The sequence below is a fragment of the Macrobrachium nipponense genome, chromosome 28 (assembly GCF_015104395.2).
Source record: "Macrobrachium nipponense isolate FS-2020 chromosome 28, ASM1510439v2, whole genome shotgun sequence".
Lineage (NCBI taxonomy): Eukaryota > Metazoa > Arthropoda > Malacostraca > Decapoda > Palaemonidae > Macrobrachium > Macrobrachium nipponense.
In genome coordinates, this window is record NC_087217.1 from 46436473 (window position 1) to 46454600 (window position 18128).

At 44.5% G+C, this 18128-nt stretch overlaps 1 protein-coding gene across 1 annotated transcript in view; it reads right to left on the reverse strand.

The window, feature by feature from the left end:
* LOC135201718 (polyglutamine-binding protein 1-like) overlaps positions 1-18128 on the reverse strand; it is a 69645-nt gene that overhangs the window by 20702 nt on the left and 30815 nt on the right. Inside the window, exons 2-3 of the mRNA XM_064230892.1 lie at positions 9185-9312; positions 474-646 (exon numbers count right to left, since the gene is read on the reverse strand). Of these exons, the coding sequence (XP_064086962.1) occupies positions 474-646; positions 9185-9312 (301 nt within the window). The remainder of the gene's footprint in view (positions 1-473; positions 647-9184; positions 9313-18128) is intronic.

Genomic DNA, 18128 nt, shown 5'->3' on the forward strand with positions numbered 1-18128 from the left:
AGTGAGAAACAAGTTGATAAAAACTAATTTCATTATTTAAAAGCTCAACATGAAAGTGATCTGGATTAATATCAAAAGATTACTTATCCTGTACAACAAATTTGAGATTACCATTTACTCCATCTAAAAGAGAAGCATTGGTCATTTTGTTGTGACTAAGGATGTGTCTACACAACAGCAAAAGCCAAACTCAAACACATGTTGGCAACTTATTGGACACTCATCACAAACAAGTTGAATACAAGCCATTGACTCATTGGTAGTCCTATCCAGTCCTCTATAAGATTATCAATCATTTGCTGAAGATTTGTTTTCTACTTGTCTTCTACCTGTTTGTGATAGGCATGCTAGTTTCCAACATATGATGACAGATGAAAATATTAAGTAAGTCAATAATACAAGTAAAGTGAAATGTTAACTGCACTGGATTGTTATAAATATTTCACTTTTCACTTTACCTTCTTGATACTCACATTCCCTGATCTAAAATTTCTTTCCAATGAGATGGTAAAGGATATTTCTTAAGCATTTTTATTCTCTTGGCATCGTAGTCCTTGTTAAGAGGAGAAGGGTCCTTCCATTGTTCTCGGCACATATTTGAACATTCGTGATAAACATTCCACTTATTAGGGCAGCCTGTGTAACCCTGTTTCAACACAAAAATATTTTCAGTTTAGTATGGATCACCTTACTAAGTAAGCACATTACCAAACTTAAGAAAATTACTAAAAATACGTAAAATACTAATGTTCCATAGATGCAAACATATTTTACATGTTTAGGAAGAGAATGATAGTTCCAAGGAATGATGACCTCTCAATCTCTTGCAGAGGTAAATTTTCATCCATCAAGAGGGAAAACCCCCTTTCCATCATGTATCAATCTCAGCAACTTGGCGCCTAACATAGATCTTGAGGAGTCTCGCGTTTCCCTGGATATTCTTATCTGATTTTCACTTTGAGATAAACCTAGTATTGTACTTCTGAGAGAATTTTTGCTGTTACTTTGTAACGTTTACTTGTTACTTCAAAGATCTCTGGTACATCTAGAAGTCTCCTACATCATGTAGGGGGCAGTCATCATAATCTCTCAACAAAGTAAGTGCTGTACACAGGTGGGAAAGACTATTTTGATCCTATAAACTATACACACACTGATTTCACTACATTTATCAGCAGTAACTGGCATCATACGCTGAAGAGGTGTGGTGAGATGGATGATAATGGAGTAGCAAAAATAGGCATATTCTTGTAAAGGGATATGCATTTGAAAGCCCAAGCTATTGCTCAAGTTATTTGTGTAAGACACAATTAGTACATATGCAATAGTACCAAGAATAAAGTAATGTAGGCAAAGGCTCCGGTGAGGAAAACAGGAACGAAGTAGCAACATGGCAATACCATTTTTATTATTTTGCCATAACAATGGCACAGCATAGGTACTTTTATAGAATGATTCTAATCACCTGAAGTGCACTGAGAAAATGAGAAGCTGTTCTTATAAAACATTAAAAATAGTAATGAACAATACAGCAATACATTTCTTAGTGACAACTTTTTAAAAATAACTGACTATTATATAACTATTATTAATGACACATCAATACAGTTACAAATATATATCATTAGCACTTTACAATAAAATTGGAAACACTTTATAACAAAGTTAGACAAAATAGAAATTCAAAGGCATTGCCACTGAAAGAGCTTGCTCTTAAACCAAGAAACAGGACAAACTGGTACTATTTTTAATACAGATTCACTATCAATTTAACTATAAAAAATTTTATAATTTCATTAAAAATTAACACTAACTGATTATCAAAATTAAATAGTAGCAAGATCTCAATTACAGTAACAATTACTTTTGACTGCTAACAACTATCCTCAAAGGACCAGAATTTCTTTAACATTTCCTCCAATTTACATGCATCTGGCTTTATTACAAACTCTGCCAGTTATAGCCTTTTCTCTAACTGTATGCTGTCACCCAGCATGTTACTAAGATACAAAATATGCACTAACCACCAAGGATTGTCTCATTATGTCCTTGATTAAAATTTTCTTGAAAAAAAAAAAAACCAGTGGTCTTTCTGACGATGCATATCAATTCCGCGGGGCAAGACCTACCAAGGACTGACATTTGTGTCTCAAAAATACCTTATAACTTTACATTCTTTTTAGAATACGTTTTTTTCAAAAATCTCTGACTTTAGATGTTCCTTTCATTGCTTCTAAAATATATCATAAATATTCATAATTACCTCTAAAATGATATTGTTAAGATACAATAAAGTTTTGTACATACTTACCTGGCAGATATATACTTAGCTATAGACTCGGTCGTCCCGACAGAATTTCAAAACTCGCGGCACACGCGACAGGTAGGTCAGGTGATCCACCATTCCCGCCGCTGGGTGGCGGGGTCTGGAACTATTCCCGTTTTCTAAGCCATAATTTCTCTTCCACCTGTCTCCTGAGGGGAGGCTGGGTGGGCCATTAATCGTATATATCTGCCAGGTAAGTATGTACAAAACTTTATTGTATCTTAACAATATCATTTTTGTACAAGTAACTTACCCAGCAGATATATACTTAGCTGATTGGCACCCTTGGTGGCGGGCAAGAGACAGCTACAAACAAAATAATAATTAAACTAAATACATTAAAAAACAGGGAAAAAACAACCTATGTTCTTGGATAACATAATCCATAGTTCCTACCTTATTGGGCTGAAGACTTCATGACTACTGTCGATGATCTGCTTGCCTCAAGAGTTTCAACGAGGAATGAACCTATGGTTGAATAACTCTTTGGATCGTGTCAATGGGGGCTAGCCCGCTTACGCGACAGAGCCTATACTGGATCGTACCAATGGGGGCTGACCCACTTACATGGTAGAGCCTTGACCTTTTGTCATATCAATGGAGACTCGCCCTCTTACATGACAGAGTTAAGGTTATTAAACAAATCACAAAGAGCACTGAAGCAATCCCGATCACCTGACCATGTTAGTCTTGTTACAATCTATGAATTGTAAGAGGGTCCCTATTCCCTCTGACAATTAACCAATAAAAACACCACCAATAAACAGTAATTTAAGCCTTAAACTAAATAGGAAGGATTAGCCTCAGCCCCTTCTCCCAGCACTGAATTCGCCGAAACATACGCTCCCAGAGCAAAGCACTTTTCGTACGAAATTTTAACATCTCTTAGGTAATTCGAGGTGAACACCGAATTACATCTCCAAAATGTCGACTCTATAAGAGCCTGAAGCGACCATGTTTTGTGAAATGCCATAGACGTAGCTATGGCTCTCACTTCATGAGCTCTCACTCTGAGAACCTTGAAATGCTCTTCTTCGCATTTAAGGTGAGCTTCCCTTATTACATCTTTTATGAAGAATGTAAGGGCGTTCTTAGAAATCGCTCTTTTCGGATCTCTTACAGAGCACCAAAGACTTTCTTCTGTACCTTTCAGCAACTTCTTCTTCTCCAGGTAGAACTTGAGTGCCCTGACTGGACACAAAGTCCTTTCTAGTTCTTCCCTGTTAATGAAGATATTCCTTTTATCTCAAAAGCTTCTTGGCCAAGGCTTTGAGGGATTTTCATTTTTCGCTAGAGAAAAAATGGTTGAAAGGAGCAAATCGCTGAATCTTTCTTAAACCCCACCCCACTTTACCTTCCAAAGCTTGCAACTCGCTCACTCTCTTGGCTGTTGCTAACGCAAAAAGGAATAAAGACTTTCTTGTTAAGTCCCTAAACGAAGCTGCGTGAGACGGTACAAATTTTTCCGACATTAGGAACTTGAGGACCACATCCAAGTTCCAGCTAGGCTTCTTGATTACATGTTCTTTCGTGGTCTCTAAAGACCTTATAAGGTCATGAAGATCTTTATTGTTTGTCAGATCTATTCTCTATGTCGAAAAACTGAGGCCAGCATACTTCTGTAACCCTTCACTGTTGAAACTGCCAGGTTACAGTCTTTTCTCAAATATAGGAGAAAATCTGCGATTTCAGTTACAGAGGTACTGGAGGAGGATATTTTCTTTTCCTTACACCATCTTCTAAACAACTCCCACTTCGACTGATATACTTTAGAAGTGGAGACTCTTCTGGCTCTTGCAATAGCCTTCGCCACTTCTCGTGAAAAGCCCCTTGCTCTGACAAGTCCTTCGACAGTCTGAAGGCGGTCAGACTTAGAGCGGGGAGGTTTTTGTGAAACCTGTCGAAGTGGGGTTGTTTGAGAAGATCGTTCCTTAGTGGAAGCGATCTTGGAAAATCCACTAACCACTCCAGCACCTCTGTGAACCAATCGAGAGCCGGCCAAAAGGGAGCGATGAGGGTCATTCTTGTTCCTTCCGAGCAAGCGAACTTCCTCAATACTTCTCCTACTATCTTGAAAGGAGGGAAGGCGTAAGCGTCCAAGCCCGTCCAATCTAGCAAAAAGCTGTCTACTGCTACTGCTTGAGGATCCGAGATCGGGGAGCAATAGGTTTCTAATCTGTGATTCTTGTTGGTCGCGAACAGGTCTATATTGGGCCTTCCCCACAGTGCCAAAGAAATTGTTGGCAAATCTGAGGATTGAGAGTCCATTCCGTGGGTAGGACTTGTTCTTTTCTGCTTAACAGATCTGCCCGGACATTTTTTCCACTCTCCCTTGCACAAACCTTGTGAAGGAGAGAAGAATTCTTTTCCTTTCCTGTGTGGATTCCCAAATCAGCAATGATCCTTTGCTGATTCGTACAGGGAAAAGGAATGCGTCCCCCCTTGCTTCTTTATATAAGCGAGGGCTGTTGTGTTGTCCGAGTGAATCTGAATCCCCAGACCTGAGACCTGTTCCTCGAAATGAACCAAAGCTAGATGAATGGCTGTTAGCTCTTTCTTGTTTATGTGCCAGGACACTTGTTCTCCTTCCCAAATGCCTGACACCTCTTGCGAACCTAGGGTCGCTCCCCACCCTGAATCTGAGGCGTCTGCAAACAACGCTAGGCGAGGGTTCTGTAAGCGAAGGGAGATTCCTTTGCTTAGTTTCTGTGGATCTAACCACCAACGGATATTCTCCTTGATCCGTTTCGAGATTGGAAAAGTCTCTCCCAGATTGTTGGACTTCCAATCCCACTTCTCCTTCAGATAAAATTGAAGGGGTCGTAGGTGAAGTCTTCCTAAGAAACGAACTGTTCCATCGAGGAGAGGGTCCCCAGCAAGCTCATCCATTCCCTCGCGGAACAATGTTCTTTCCTTAAGAAGACTGACACCTTTTCTAGGCAGCGTTCTCTCCTTTCCTGCGAAGGATACGCTAGAAAATCCCGAGAATCCATCTGAATCCCCAGATAGACAATACTTTGCTGGGGAGTCAGCATGGATTTCTCGTGATTTACTAAAAGTCCTAAGGACTTTGTCAACTTTAGAGTAACTAAAAGGTCCTCCAGACATTTTTTCTCCGATTGGGCTCTTATTAGCCAATCGTCCAGATATAACGAGATCCTGATCCTTCCAGATGTAGCCAATAAGCTACATTCTTCAATGATGTCCGTAAAGACTTGAGGGGCAGTCGAAAGTCCGAAGCACATCGCTCGGAACTGGAACACTTTCCCTTGGAACATGAACCTCAGATACTTCCTTGCTGCCGGATGAATTGGCACATGGAAATACGCATCCTGAAGGTCCAGGGACACCATCCAGTCCCCTGGACGAAGAGCAGATAGAACAGAGGAAGACGTCTCCATTGAAAATTTCTTCTTCAAGACAAAGAAATTCAGGGCACTGACGTCTAGAACTGGTCTCCATCCCCCGATGCTTTCGGCCTACCAGGAATAGCCGATTGTAGAATCCTGGAGACTGGAGATCTTGAACCAGTTCTACCGCTTCCTTGGAAATCATCTGTTCCACTGCTTGCAACATAGCAAGCTTTCGGACCGGATCCGAGTATCTTGCGGTCAACTCCCTTGGAGTTGTCGTCAAGGGAGGATTTTCCCTGAAGGGGATCAAGTATCCTTTTTTCAGGATAGAGAGGGACCAGGAGTCCGCTCCCTTCTGCGCCCAGACTTTGGCAAAGTGGAGTAGCCTGGCGCCTACTTTCGTCTGGAGGACTTGCTGTTCATCTAGACTTCCCGAAGGACCTTCTAGATGGTCTACTCTTTCTCTCTGGTCTTCTACCTCTAAGAGGGGCTCTAAAAGAGGAGGCCCCTCGAAAGGGCTGAACAAAAGAGGGTCTCTCTTTCTTCTCTATAGGCACTGCCGGCCTAAACTTCTTGGCTGAGTGCGTGAGGAGATCTTGAGTTGCCTTCTCCGTAAGAGATTTCGAAACCTCTCTAACCGTCTCTTGTGGAAAAAGGTGCGGGGATAAAGGAGCAAAAAGAAGAGATGTCCTTTGCAAGGGTGATACTGCTCTTGCTAAGAAAGAGCTAAAGACAGATCTCTTCTTCAATACTCCCGTACCAAAAAGAGAGGCAACTTCCACAGAACCGTCCATGACCGCTCTGTCCAGGCAAGCCAGGACGCTCGAAAGTTCCTCCATGGAAACAAAGTCCGTGTCCTGAGCTCTCTTCGCTAATGCTCCTAAAGCCCAGTCCATAAAGTTGAAGACTTCTAGGGTTTTAAAGAGGCCCTTTAGAAGGTGGTCCAGCTCACACATGCCCCAAGTCGCCTAGCAGACAGCAACGACTTCCTCCTAGCAGAGTCCACTAAGGAAGCAAAATCCGCATCCGCGGAAGAAGGCAGACCTCCAACCCCATCGGCTCTTTGGTCTCGTACCACCTTCCTGGTTTGCCTGTTAACTTGGAAGGAGGGCAGGAAAAAACTGTCTTGCCCGCTTCCCTTCTGGAAGTCAACCACTCTGAAAAAGTTTTTAATGCCTTTTTCATACAAAGAGCGGGCGCATCTTAACGAAGGAAGACGATTTGAGAGCTTTAGTGGCTGGACATCAACGATCTTGGTGAAGGAGGGTCCGCAGGATGAAGGGAGTCTCCGAACTCCTTTAGCAGCAAAAGAGAAAGTCTCTTGTAGTCCGAAACTGCTACATCTACAGGCTCTTCGTCTTCCGATACCTGGTCCAACTGATCTACAGAAGGAGATCGTTTTGGAGTGATCTGGCTCTTCCCGGGAGAAGAACTCCTTTCCCGAGAAGGGGAGCGCGGAACATTAGCACTCCTATACGAAGAGTGAGCTCCTGTCTGTCGGCAACACCTCTTGTGCCTACTAGACTCTTGTTGTCTAGGTTCGTCGGGTTTGTGGCGCTTGCTAGGCTCCTGGCGTCCTGATTCAGGGCGCTTGAAAAGATCCCCGCGTCCTGATTCCTGACGCTTAACAGGCTCTTGGCGCCCTAACACTTGACGCCTAACGTACTCCTGGCGTCCTGTTTTCTGGCGTCCTAACTCCTGGCGCCCTGACTCCTGACGCCCTGACTCTGGCCGCCCTGACTCCTGGCGCCCTGACTCCTGGCGCCCTGACTTATGGCGTCCTGGTTCATAGCGTCCTGATTCCTGCCTTCTAGCAGAATCCTGACGTCCTGAATCCTGCGCCCAAGAGGCTCTTGACGCCCTTTCTTGCGTCTTGCTGCCTCTTTGCGCCTGTCTGGCTCCTGGTCCTGAAGACCCAAGGGATCCTGATACCTAAATCGGTTTTCCGGTTCCTTGCACCTAAACCGATCGAGACTTCTGCTCGATTCGCTGCGTCTAAGAGGGCGCTTCGGGGAAGACAGCCTATATGGCGAGGCTCTTCTCTCAGGAGAACAACTCCTATCCGACGAGTCTCTCGACGAAGGCGATAAACGCCCTGGAGATCGTGAGAGTTCTCTCCTATACGAAGAAGGACGCTTAGCGGAACTCTTAACAGGGAGCGAGACATCCTTCCTCCTTGTAGAGTCCTTAGCAAAAGAGCCTACGAGCGAAGCTAACTGCTCTTGCAGATTAACCAAAAACTTCTTGGTCGGATCCTGAAGAGCAGGCTCCTCTTGTCTAGTCTTCTTAGGTCCCAAGAAGGCCAATCCTCGGGAAAACGCTCTGGGCTGGAGTCAGCCGCGTCTCCTTTAGGCGCCTTCCAGGCTCTCTTCAAAGGGCGCGAACGGGAGGCCGAACTCCATCCTCGTTTAGGAGAGGAAGAGTCTGAGGCCGAAAAACACTCCTTTAGGACGCCTTTTCCTTTTTTCTGCGGCAATCCGAGGCAGCCTGGGACTTAACAACAGGATCTGCCGAAGGGACGCCTGACCGTTGGGGATGTTCTGCATCCTCCCTGCGGCTTTCGACATTCCTCCTCCCCTAGGCCTAGGAGCAATGAGGAAACCGGTCAGACGCCCCCCTCCACTGCACTGGGGACACTGCACAAGTCACTATCACCACTCTTACCTTGGTTTAGAGCTCGTAGCTGAATGCTTGAAGTGTTCTTAAATTGAAGCTTTTACAATTTTTCCCCTACCTCTGACGAAGAATCTTTGGAGTTCAGAAAGGCAGGGAGAAGCAGCTGAGCTAAGGGAAAATTGTTAGATGGAGAGTTAATTTCTTGTTCTAAGGGGAGCAAGATCTACTAGATGACCTAGCTGAAGCCTTTCTCACTCTATCTCTCTCAAGCTTCCTAACTATATGATGATAATTCCTTCCATTCAAGCTCCGTAAGGTTCTCGCATTCCACACCAGGGTGTTTAATACAAAACGAACATTCATTCTCCCTGCATTTAGCGCAAATACTATGCGGATCCAATGCCGATTTAGGCAGCCTAACCTTACAGTCTTCCCTACTGCAAACTCTAAACATAGGTGAAGCCTTAGCGTCAGACATCGTGAAAGAGTAGTCAAAACCAAAGTCGAAAAACAGTCCACAATAAGCGTATGCCAAGCCAGAGAAAAAACAGAATACGTCACCAAAAAACCAATCCAAATTCTCGGCAAACGAGTTGAAATCCAAGAAGGAGGAACGAACAATAGGTGTTGTCCGTTCAACCGACAGAGAAATTATGACTTAGAAAACGGGAATAGTTCCAGACCCCGCCACCCAGCGGCGGGAATGGTGGATCACCTGACCTACCTGTCGCGTGTGCCGCGAGTTTTGAAATTCTGTCGGGACGACCGAGTCTATAGCTAAGTATATATCTGCTGGGTAAGTTACTTGTACAAAAATATATCATACACATTCTGGTAGCAATGCAATCTACTCTCACATAGTAGATGAAACAATGAAATTATCACTCACCATGTACGGGTCTATAACTTGTGGTTCGACAGCGCTGAAGCTTAATGTGGTCTGTGGAGGGGTTTCATCATAATCTTCAGCGATAATTTCTTCTTCCGCTGGGGCTGCGGTTTCTGGTTCAGAAATAACTGAAAGATGCCATCAGCAAATATACTAATGCACTTGGTATCAAATATACATAAAATCTATTTCTGGGCTCAGCCGTGTCGCTCCGTGAAATGTGTCCTCTTTAGCACTATTTCTAGTAAAATATTGCTATGATACCAGAGAACTGCTAAATTGGACATGTCAGAAGTCTCTGACTCGCTCACCTAAATAAAAGGTGTCGGTATAGAACTGGGGCGAGTGTTAAACACTACCACAGCAACCCCTCCAATTAGCCTTTTCCTCATCAAAAGACCCTGAAAACGGGGAGCCGACCTATAGGTCACACCCAGCTACCCTGTTGAAGGGGACTGCGGCGTCATTCTTATCGATAGCCTCCCAGCGTTGCACGCTTTTTTTATAGCTATCTGTTCTTTGTATTGGTTTCTTTATTCTTTTTCGTTATGGATCGTCAATCTGCCTCTTCACCCAAGTTAAGTACTGGTTCGCCCTTTTTCTGTATTTAGGGAGTGATTTTGCCTTTCGTTTTGCCTTTATTTAGGATTTTGTTAGGTGTCTCCTCCCGTAGCGAGCGGTAGCGAGCCGCCATTACGTCGTTCCCTTGTTTTGTACTAATTTCGAGCGGGCTTCTTCAGTACCTATATATTTTATTATATACTCGTAACTTATGATATTTCAGTATATATTTTCAGTATATATTTTATTATGTCTTGGGTGGCAGTTGCTTTGTCGATCTTGTTTGATCTACGTTTATTATTTTCATGATTTCCTGTTTTTCAAGGGGGTCGGCGTTCGTGCACGTTTCTTTGTTTCGTGCTTCGATGTTTATCTAACGTTCCCCCCTCCCCCCTTTTATTTTAGTTTGGTATTTTCCATTCAAGAATTCCCTCTTTTTCTTTTCGTCAGCTTACCGTTTGTTTTCGTTTTGTCGGTAAGCAAGTAATTTTTCCTTGTTGCGCCCACTCTCATCGAGTGGCCTCCATTGCGTTTTATATTTTTCGCCCCTTATTTTCATTACCCCTGTTAAAGCATGTTTTTCCCTTAGCTTTAAGTAATTGGTTTTATTTTGTCTATGTATATTTGGGTGTTCGGTCGGCAGCTAGCCTTCATAGGCTTTGCCTGCGTTTTCCTCGTGATCCTTTATTCGCGGGGAATCGCTGGTCACGTGATCGTCCCCCCTTCAGCTCCCTCCCTCCCCCTCTCGTGGGAACTCCCCGTAGTTGGGTGCCGCTCTCGTTGTTTGTCGCTGACGGCCGGTCCCACCAGCGGAGGGGGAGGTGTAGTGGGTCTCCCAGGACCTTGGGCTGGGGAGTGTCGCTTCTTAGCCGACCGCCTCCGGAGTTGTTAGTCGCACTGCGTTTTCAGCCTCGGCTTCCGTGGATTGTTGCGCTCTGCTTCTTTCACGCCGGAGCTTACATCCACCGCCTAAAACATTCCCTCTCCGCATAAGGCGGGTTTAGATTCCGGCCTCTCCCGGAGTCATTGAGGGTTATGTTTACGGAAGTTACTCTTCCGTAGGCGGAGATAGTATATTTGTTATTTTAGTTTTTATTATTATCATTATTTTATCTTTATTTTTATTTTTATTTTCTTGCCACTGGAACTTGCGAGTTCATGTGGCCGTCCCGGGTTATTCTTCGTGTACCCCCTCTCCGGGTCATACAGCTCCGGGTATACAACTCCGGGTGTTTTTTTTTTTTTTTCCTTACACAGTCCCCGGGCACGTTAACATATGAATATATATACCCTTTCTTTTCTTTATAGCCCGGAATGCTCCGCACACAAAAAAAAAAAAAAAAAAAAAAAGAAATATATTCCATTATCCTATTAAGTGTGTGCAATTGTTCTTATATATTATTGCACTTACAGGCCTCTCAGTGTCTGGTTGCCGGCTGTAGTGCTGCTCTGCAAGATCCGTGCGGCCATGACGTTTGTCGGGGCCACGCCCCCTGTGCAGTGCTGCTTCCTGATTCCGTGGTCTGGCATCATGAAAACTGTTTTGCCTGCTATGACTTGGTACATCAGGCTACCTCCTCTTCGGTAAGTTACCGCACTGCTTGTTCTATGTTATTGTAAAAAAAAAAAAAAAAAAAAAAAAAAAAAAAAAAATATTGAAATGAGATAAAATAATGATCAATTAAAATTTCTTTAAATTAAATTACATTGATTAATCAATAATTATAGAATAATGTTCAAGGAATTTACTTGGTATTGACACATTCCTTGCATTACAGGCTGAGCAGTCTATTAAGGATGCTGCACTCTCCGCCCTCAAGATCTGGGTTGGAGGGTTTGGACGGAACGTAGGGAAGGCTAAGCCGTATATTCTGTCCACCCGAGATATGGCGACTTTGCTATTCCCAGCCGGAAAATCTGCCGGATACGTCGATCCAAAAGTAGCGCCACCGATTATCAAATCAATCCAAGACTCAGTCATTGAACAGCAAGAGGCGGAATTGCCGGACCTTGGACTAGAGGAAGTCTCACTTGAAGTGGTGAGGATTTGCCCGTTACACTAGGCACGGGTACAGGTAACAGTGTTAATGAGGCTAGCTTAGTTAGTCACGGGATCTTTCCTTGAGTGACTCTGATTCTTCCTACTCCTTCTACTTCCAATTCCTTCATGGGTTTCACAGGAGGTTTGCCCCCTCCCAGGTTGCACTCCTTCTCTGTGATTCCTAAACTAAAGAAAAAAACCTGCGGGTAAAAACCTTGCTTAAAGGCAGATCAGAGACAATGCCAAGGCCTGGGCAGTCACCAGAGGTTCATACACATATTAAAACTAAAATAAAGTCGCTTTCCAATCCTTCAATCCCAAGGTCTCAAGGAGGGAATTCTTCCTATTGCCCTACCAGTCCCATTCCATTAACTTCTAGGGACCGGATACCTCATAAGGTACCGCAAGAGGGACAGGATGATTCTCCTTCCGTTGACCAAGACCAGTTCAACACGAACATTTCTAAATCAGTCCCCAGTAGCCTTGGTAGCTTACTCAGCTCAGTTGCAGCAAGGTTTGAAGAAGTGTTTAGCAGGTTAGGTGCTCAGGGACTCCCTGATTGCAGGTCTCAGACAGGAGTCGGCAGTTTCGGCCCCTTCTAGTAGCTTAATGCAAGCTCAGAGCATGCCTGACGGTCCACGCTCCCTCCTTTCCACCCCGGTAATCCCTGGAGGGTGGCTAACTTCGCTCCGTTGTCAATGGATGTTGACTATAGAAGGTTGCGGCACACGTAGGCTCGAGGATTTCGAGTTTTTCCCCGAAGGTTTACAGCCTCCATTTATAGGCTATGTTAGGCTTACGGAGGCAGCTCTGGTTAGAGAGGATAAGGTCCCCAAGGAGACTGTTATCCTTTCTAGAGATCAGGCTCAGCAAACATGGATACGGAGCCTAGAAGAGTGGGACTGCTCAAATACTAGAGTAACAGCTTTTAAAAGTCCTTTCACCATGTTTACAACTGATGTCGGGAACCCCTTAACCTTTTACATACATCAAAGGTAGCAGAACTTACACTCCAGGCAGTGACTCGAGAAGAGCCCATGCCCCAGCTTAGGGAGACAGATCCCACATCTTTACTACTCCCAGGTAGGGAGGAGTTTGTGGGAGGATTTGCCAGCTACGTTCTCGGTAGGCAAGCTGAAGCCAGATTGTGCAATCACCTTGTTTAGTGAACGCCTTCCTAGGCTGTCAGACGCATTGATCCAAGCCGAATTTGACGCCAAGACACGTCTCGCAAGTCTCTTAACTCCCTATGATGACAGAGACGGCGGCTCGGGAGTACGCTCAGGAGCTGCTGTTTAAGGTCATTGCGAAGTCGTTACTTTTAAGCATGCAATGTGACTTGTACGACTTTGCGATTGCTAGGAGAAATTGCAGGAAGCATGTTCTGTCTGAGGCTACGATCAGGCACGAACCCAACAGCTTCTAGCTTCCTCAATCTGGGGTGCAGATCTCTTCCCAGCTTCAGCAGTAACCGAGGTTCAGACGAGAGGCATCACGTCTTAACCAAAGTATCAGTTGCGTTGGGGCAATCCTTTCAAAAGGAAATCAGAGTCTTCTTCCTCCAGTTTTAGGGCTAGGAAGAGGCAAAGAAAGTTCCTACCTTTCCAAGTCCCGCAACAGCATCCTGTGCTACAAGCTGTTCCAATTCAACAGGTATCCCAGCCTTCGACTTCTAAGGCTCAGCCTCAGCAACAGCATCAATTTGTCTTTCCTTTCGACCGCCGTCTAACCAAACAGGCCTCCTCACAGTATTGCAGTGTCGCCCGCTTTTAACCCGAGGTCTATGAGAGTCGGGCATTTCACCCCTTTACCAGAGTTGCTAGGGTGGCAGGGCTAGAGGATCTTTTCGCCAGCGCGGAGGAGCCAGAGTCCAAGGGTGAACTAGAGGTGCAAGGTCAGGCAGAGGATCCCGGCCTTCATCATCTCAATGAAGTTTCTCAGGTAGGAGGCAGGCTGTACCTCTTTCGTCATCGTTGGGGGTTCAGCAGTTGGGCAAAAAGCATAGTATCCAGAGGCCTAGGCTGGAGTTGGATCAAAGGTCCTCCTCACCCATCACCTTCTATCAGGAAACCAACGCAAGAATTGATGGATTACTCCAAGGACCTTCTCCAGAAGGGAGCAATCTCCAGGACGAAGAACTTGAAATTTCAGGGTCGTCTATTTCAGCGTCCCAAAGAAAGGGGACCCGACAAAAGAAGGGTGATCTTAGACTTATCCCGTCTAAACTTGTACATTCGTTGCGACAAGTTCAAAATGCTGACCATCTCTCAGGTGCGGACCTTACTTCCCCGTGGGGCCGTCACCACCTCTATAGATCTTACAGACGCCTACTATCATGTCCCGATAGCTCGGCACTTCCGACCATTCCTCGGCTTCAAACTAGGGAAAGAAGCCTACTCCTTCAAAGTAATGCCCTTCGGGCTAAATATAGCACCAAGGGTTTTCACGAAACTGGCGGAGGCAGTGGTGCAGGAGCTAAGATCCAAGGGGTATATTGGAGTTGTCGGGGGCCTATGCGGCCGGCGTTACCTAGACGATTGGCTAATGCGGGAGATGGCACAAAGGCAAATGTATGAAAGCCACGGACAAGGTCATGTCTTTCCTGGAATATTTAGGTTCAAGATCAACAGGACCAAGTCCGGTGACTCCGGAGTCCAAGTTCCAGTGGCTAGGGATTCATTGGGACTTGGATTCTCACACTCTTTCCATTCCAGCAGGAAAGAGAAAGGAGATTGCCAAAGCAACAAGACAATTCTTAAAGTGCAAAGAGACTTCGAGAAGGAATCAGGAAAGGATCCTAGGCTCGCTCCAGTTTGCCTCGGTCACGGACGTTCTGTTGAAAGCCAAGCTCAAGGACATCAATCGAGTTTGGCGTTCGAAGGCAAATGCCAAGTGTTGGGACAAGTTCGCCCGGATACCTCTGATTCTCAGAAACGCCTGCGCCCATGGACAAAGGCCGCCAACCTAGCCAAGGAGTTACCGTTGCAGTTTCCTCCCCGTCCCTAGTGGTGCATACGGACGCATCGCTGACAGGTTGGGGAGGTTATTCACAGCACGAGAAGGTTCAGGGAACTTGGTCACCTCACTTCCAAACACTTCACATCAACATTCTGGAAGCTATGGCAGTGTTTCTGACTTTAAAAAAGCTCCGTCCTCCAAAGAAGACTCATATCAGGTTGGTCCTCGACAGTGCAGTAGTAGTACACTGTATAAACAGAGGTGGTTCAAAGTCAAGTCATGTGAACCACGTGATGATAGCAATCTTTTCTCTAGCAGCCAAGAACACCTGGCATCTGTCGGCTACTCACCTGGCAGGAGTCCACAATGTAGTGGCAGACGCCCTGTCTCGGTCGGTCCCTCTGGAATCAGAAGGTGGGCACTGGACCAAGAATCCTTCGAGAGGGTTTGCCAAAGAGTACCAGGTCTAGAAGTAGATCTGTTTGCCACAGAGGCAAACCACAAGCTGCCTTGTTACGTAGCCCCCAATCTGGACCCTCTGGCATACGCTACGGACGCCCTGAGCATAGATTGAAACCAGTGGACGAAGATCTATTTATTTCCTCCAGTGAACCTTCTCCTGAAGGTGCTGCACAAGTTGAGATCTTTCGAAGGTCAGGTGGCTCTCATAGCCCCTCACTGGCCCAAGAGCAACTGGTTTCCCTTCTCCTGGAACTAGGTCTTCGCCCCCTCACCTCTCCCGGACTTGAGACTATCGCAACAAGTTCAAACGAGGACTGTGTTCGATTCCTCAGGTCTTCACAAAACCCTAACTTTATGGATTTCATGAAGTTTGCAGGTAAGAGAGTAGGCGACATTGATCCACAGAACATGTTGTTCTTAGGAGTCAGACAAGAGAGAGTCTACGCTTCGCCAGTATGACTCAGCAGTTAAGGAATTGTCTTCGTTCCTCAGAGAATCAAATATCAAAGTAATGACATTGAACGTGGCCATAACCTTCTTCAGGTCTTTGTTTGAACAAGGCTTGGCAGCTGCAACAATAACAGCCACTAAGTCAGCTCTGAAAAAGATTTTTCTTCTCGGGTTTGGTATCAATCTAACCGAGTCTTATTTCACCTCTATCCCAAGGGCATGTGCACGTCTACGCGCCCGTTCACAGACCGTCGTCAGTGTCATGGTTTCTTAATGATGTTCTTAGGTTAGCCTCGGAAACAGACAACTTCAAATGTGATTACCAAACCATTTTGCGTAAAATCTGTTCTTATTGAGTCTAGCTTCAGGTGCCAGAATATCAGAGCTGTCATCTTTATCTAGAGATGAAGCGCATATTGAGTTCCTTTCCTCGGGGGACGTGTTGCTTTCGCCAAATAAGCAATTTCTAGCTAAGAATGAAGACCCCTTGATGAGGTGGTCCTGTTAAAACTCTTAAGGACTATTTATCTAGGACGTCTACCTATTCGAAGGCCCCTTTCATTAGAAAGATGGTGGTACACTATCTCTAAAAGGCATTAGGCAGCAGATTTTATATTTTATCAAGAAAGCCAGCCCACAGGGTTCATTCCCCAAGGTGCATGACATTCGGGCAATAGCACTTCTGTTAACTTCTTCAAATATATGGACTTTGATGATCTGAAGAAGTATACTGGTTGGAAGTCACCCTTGGTTTTCAAAAAGCACTACCTTAAGTCTTTAGAGGATCTTAAATAATACTTTACATGCAATAGCTGCAGGAAGGCCAGTGTCTCCTACTGCTACATCATTATAGTACCGTCCTTGTGTCATATGAATCTTTTCAAATTATGCCCAGCCTCATTAAAATTTTACCTACCTCAGCAAATGCCTTAGCTATTAGAATAAGTGATAATCGTGTATAGTTTTACACATACAAATTATCTGTAATTATTTTATTATGTATGTGACATGTTGCAAATGTTGCCACATGTTTTGGCTATATAGTATGTTTTGTAAATAAATTGTATTTTTTCCAATTCTAAACTATTTTATTATTTCCTTTGATTTCATTAATATGATTTTTCCTTTCAGGATAGTATAGCTTGGTGTTTCTCTGGTACAATTTCACGGAGCGACACGGCTGAAGCCCAGAAAAGGATTTTGACGTAGGAAAAAATCTATTTCTGGGGCGAGGAAGCCGTGTCACCCAGTGAAATCCCCCCCTTTTTCCTTTTTTCCCCAACCTTGCTGTGCACCAAGCTTCTTTGCTATCGATAAGTATGACGCCGCAGTCCCCTTCAAACAGGGTAGCTGGTGACCTATAGGTCGGCTCCCCGTTTCAGGGTCTTTTGATGAGGAAAAGGCTAATTGGAGGGGTTGCTGTGGTAGTGTTCAACACTCGCCCCAGTTCTATACCGACACCTTTTATTTAGGTGAGCGAGTCAGAGACTTCTGACATGTCCAATTTAGCATTTCTTCTTGGTATCATAGCAATATTTACTAGAAATAGTGGCTAAAGAGGACACATTTCACTGGGCGACACGGCTTCCTCGCCCAGAAATAGATTTTTCCTACGTCAAAATCCCTTTAGTATTACAACAGATATGAGATTAATTTACTTACATAACTCAAAAACAATAATAACTATCTAGAGTAATGCCCAAGGCATTAATGACACAAGTGGGCAGATGAAGTTTTACACAAAAAACAAATAGCTCTATAATAACTGGTGGGAAGCATTCAATAAGAATCAAAACATGTACTTTAATTGAACTAAAGCTCTTTAATAAAGTTCTTTTGTAAACTTTTCTAGATTCAGCATGCCACGATTGAATGAGTTTTGTGCACCGCTCAATTCCAACCCCATCGCCATTTGTGTATAGACCATTTTTATTTCATGATAGCAAAACTCAGAAAATATTTAAAACTTAAATACATTTACATTAGTTCTGTACAAATGGTGTAGTGTAAATCATGGGTGCAAAATGACAATTTGTCGAAAATTGCATTTTTCCTAACTATACAAACCTGAGGTCCTTTAACAATAGGAAGGTAACTAGCGGCAGCTGGGACGGTCGTAAGCTCGAACAAGGGGGCAGGAGAACGGTAGTTAAACTGCTTGTCCGATCGTGCGCGCGCCCGAGAGGTGAAGAATCACTTTTGCTTTAGGCCCATGCAAAAAGTTGCAGAGTGAGGGGTGGCATGAGGTGGGACTATATGTAAAGGACCTCAGGTTTGTATAGTTAGGAAAAATGCAATTTTCGACAAATTGTCATTTGTTCCGATACGTAATACAAACCCTCGGTACCTTTAACAATAGGAAGACTCACTTCTTGGTGGGAGGAATCTGAGTCTTTTTGGTGAACAGACTGGTGTTCGTCCAACCTGGAGTGCCTCCCTGGTCGTCTAAGAGCAAAGGGAGGGAATCCAAAC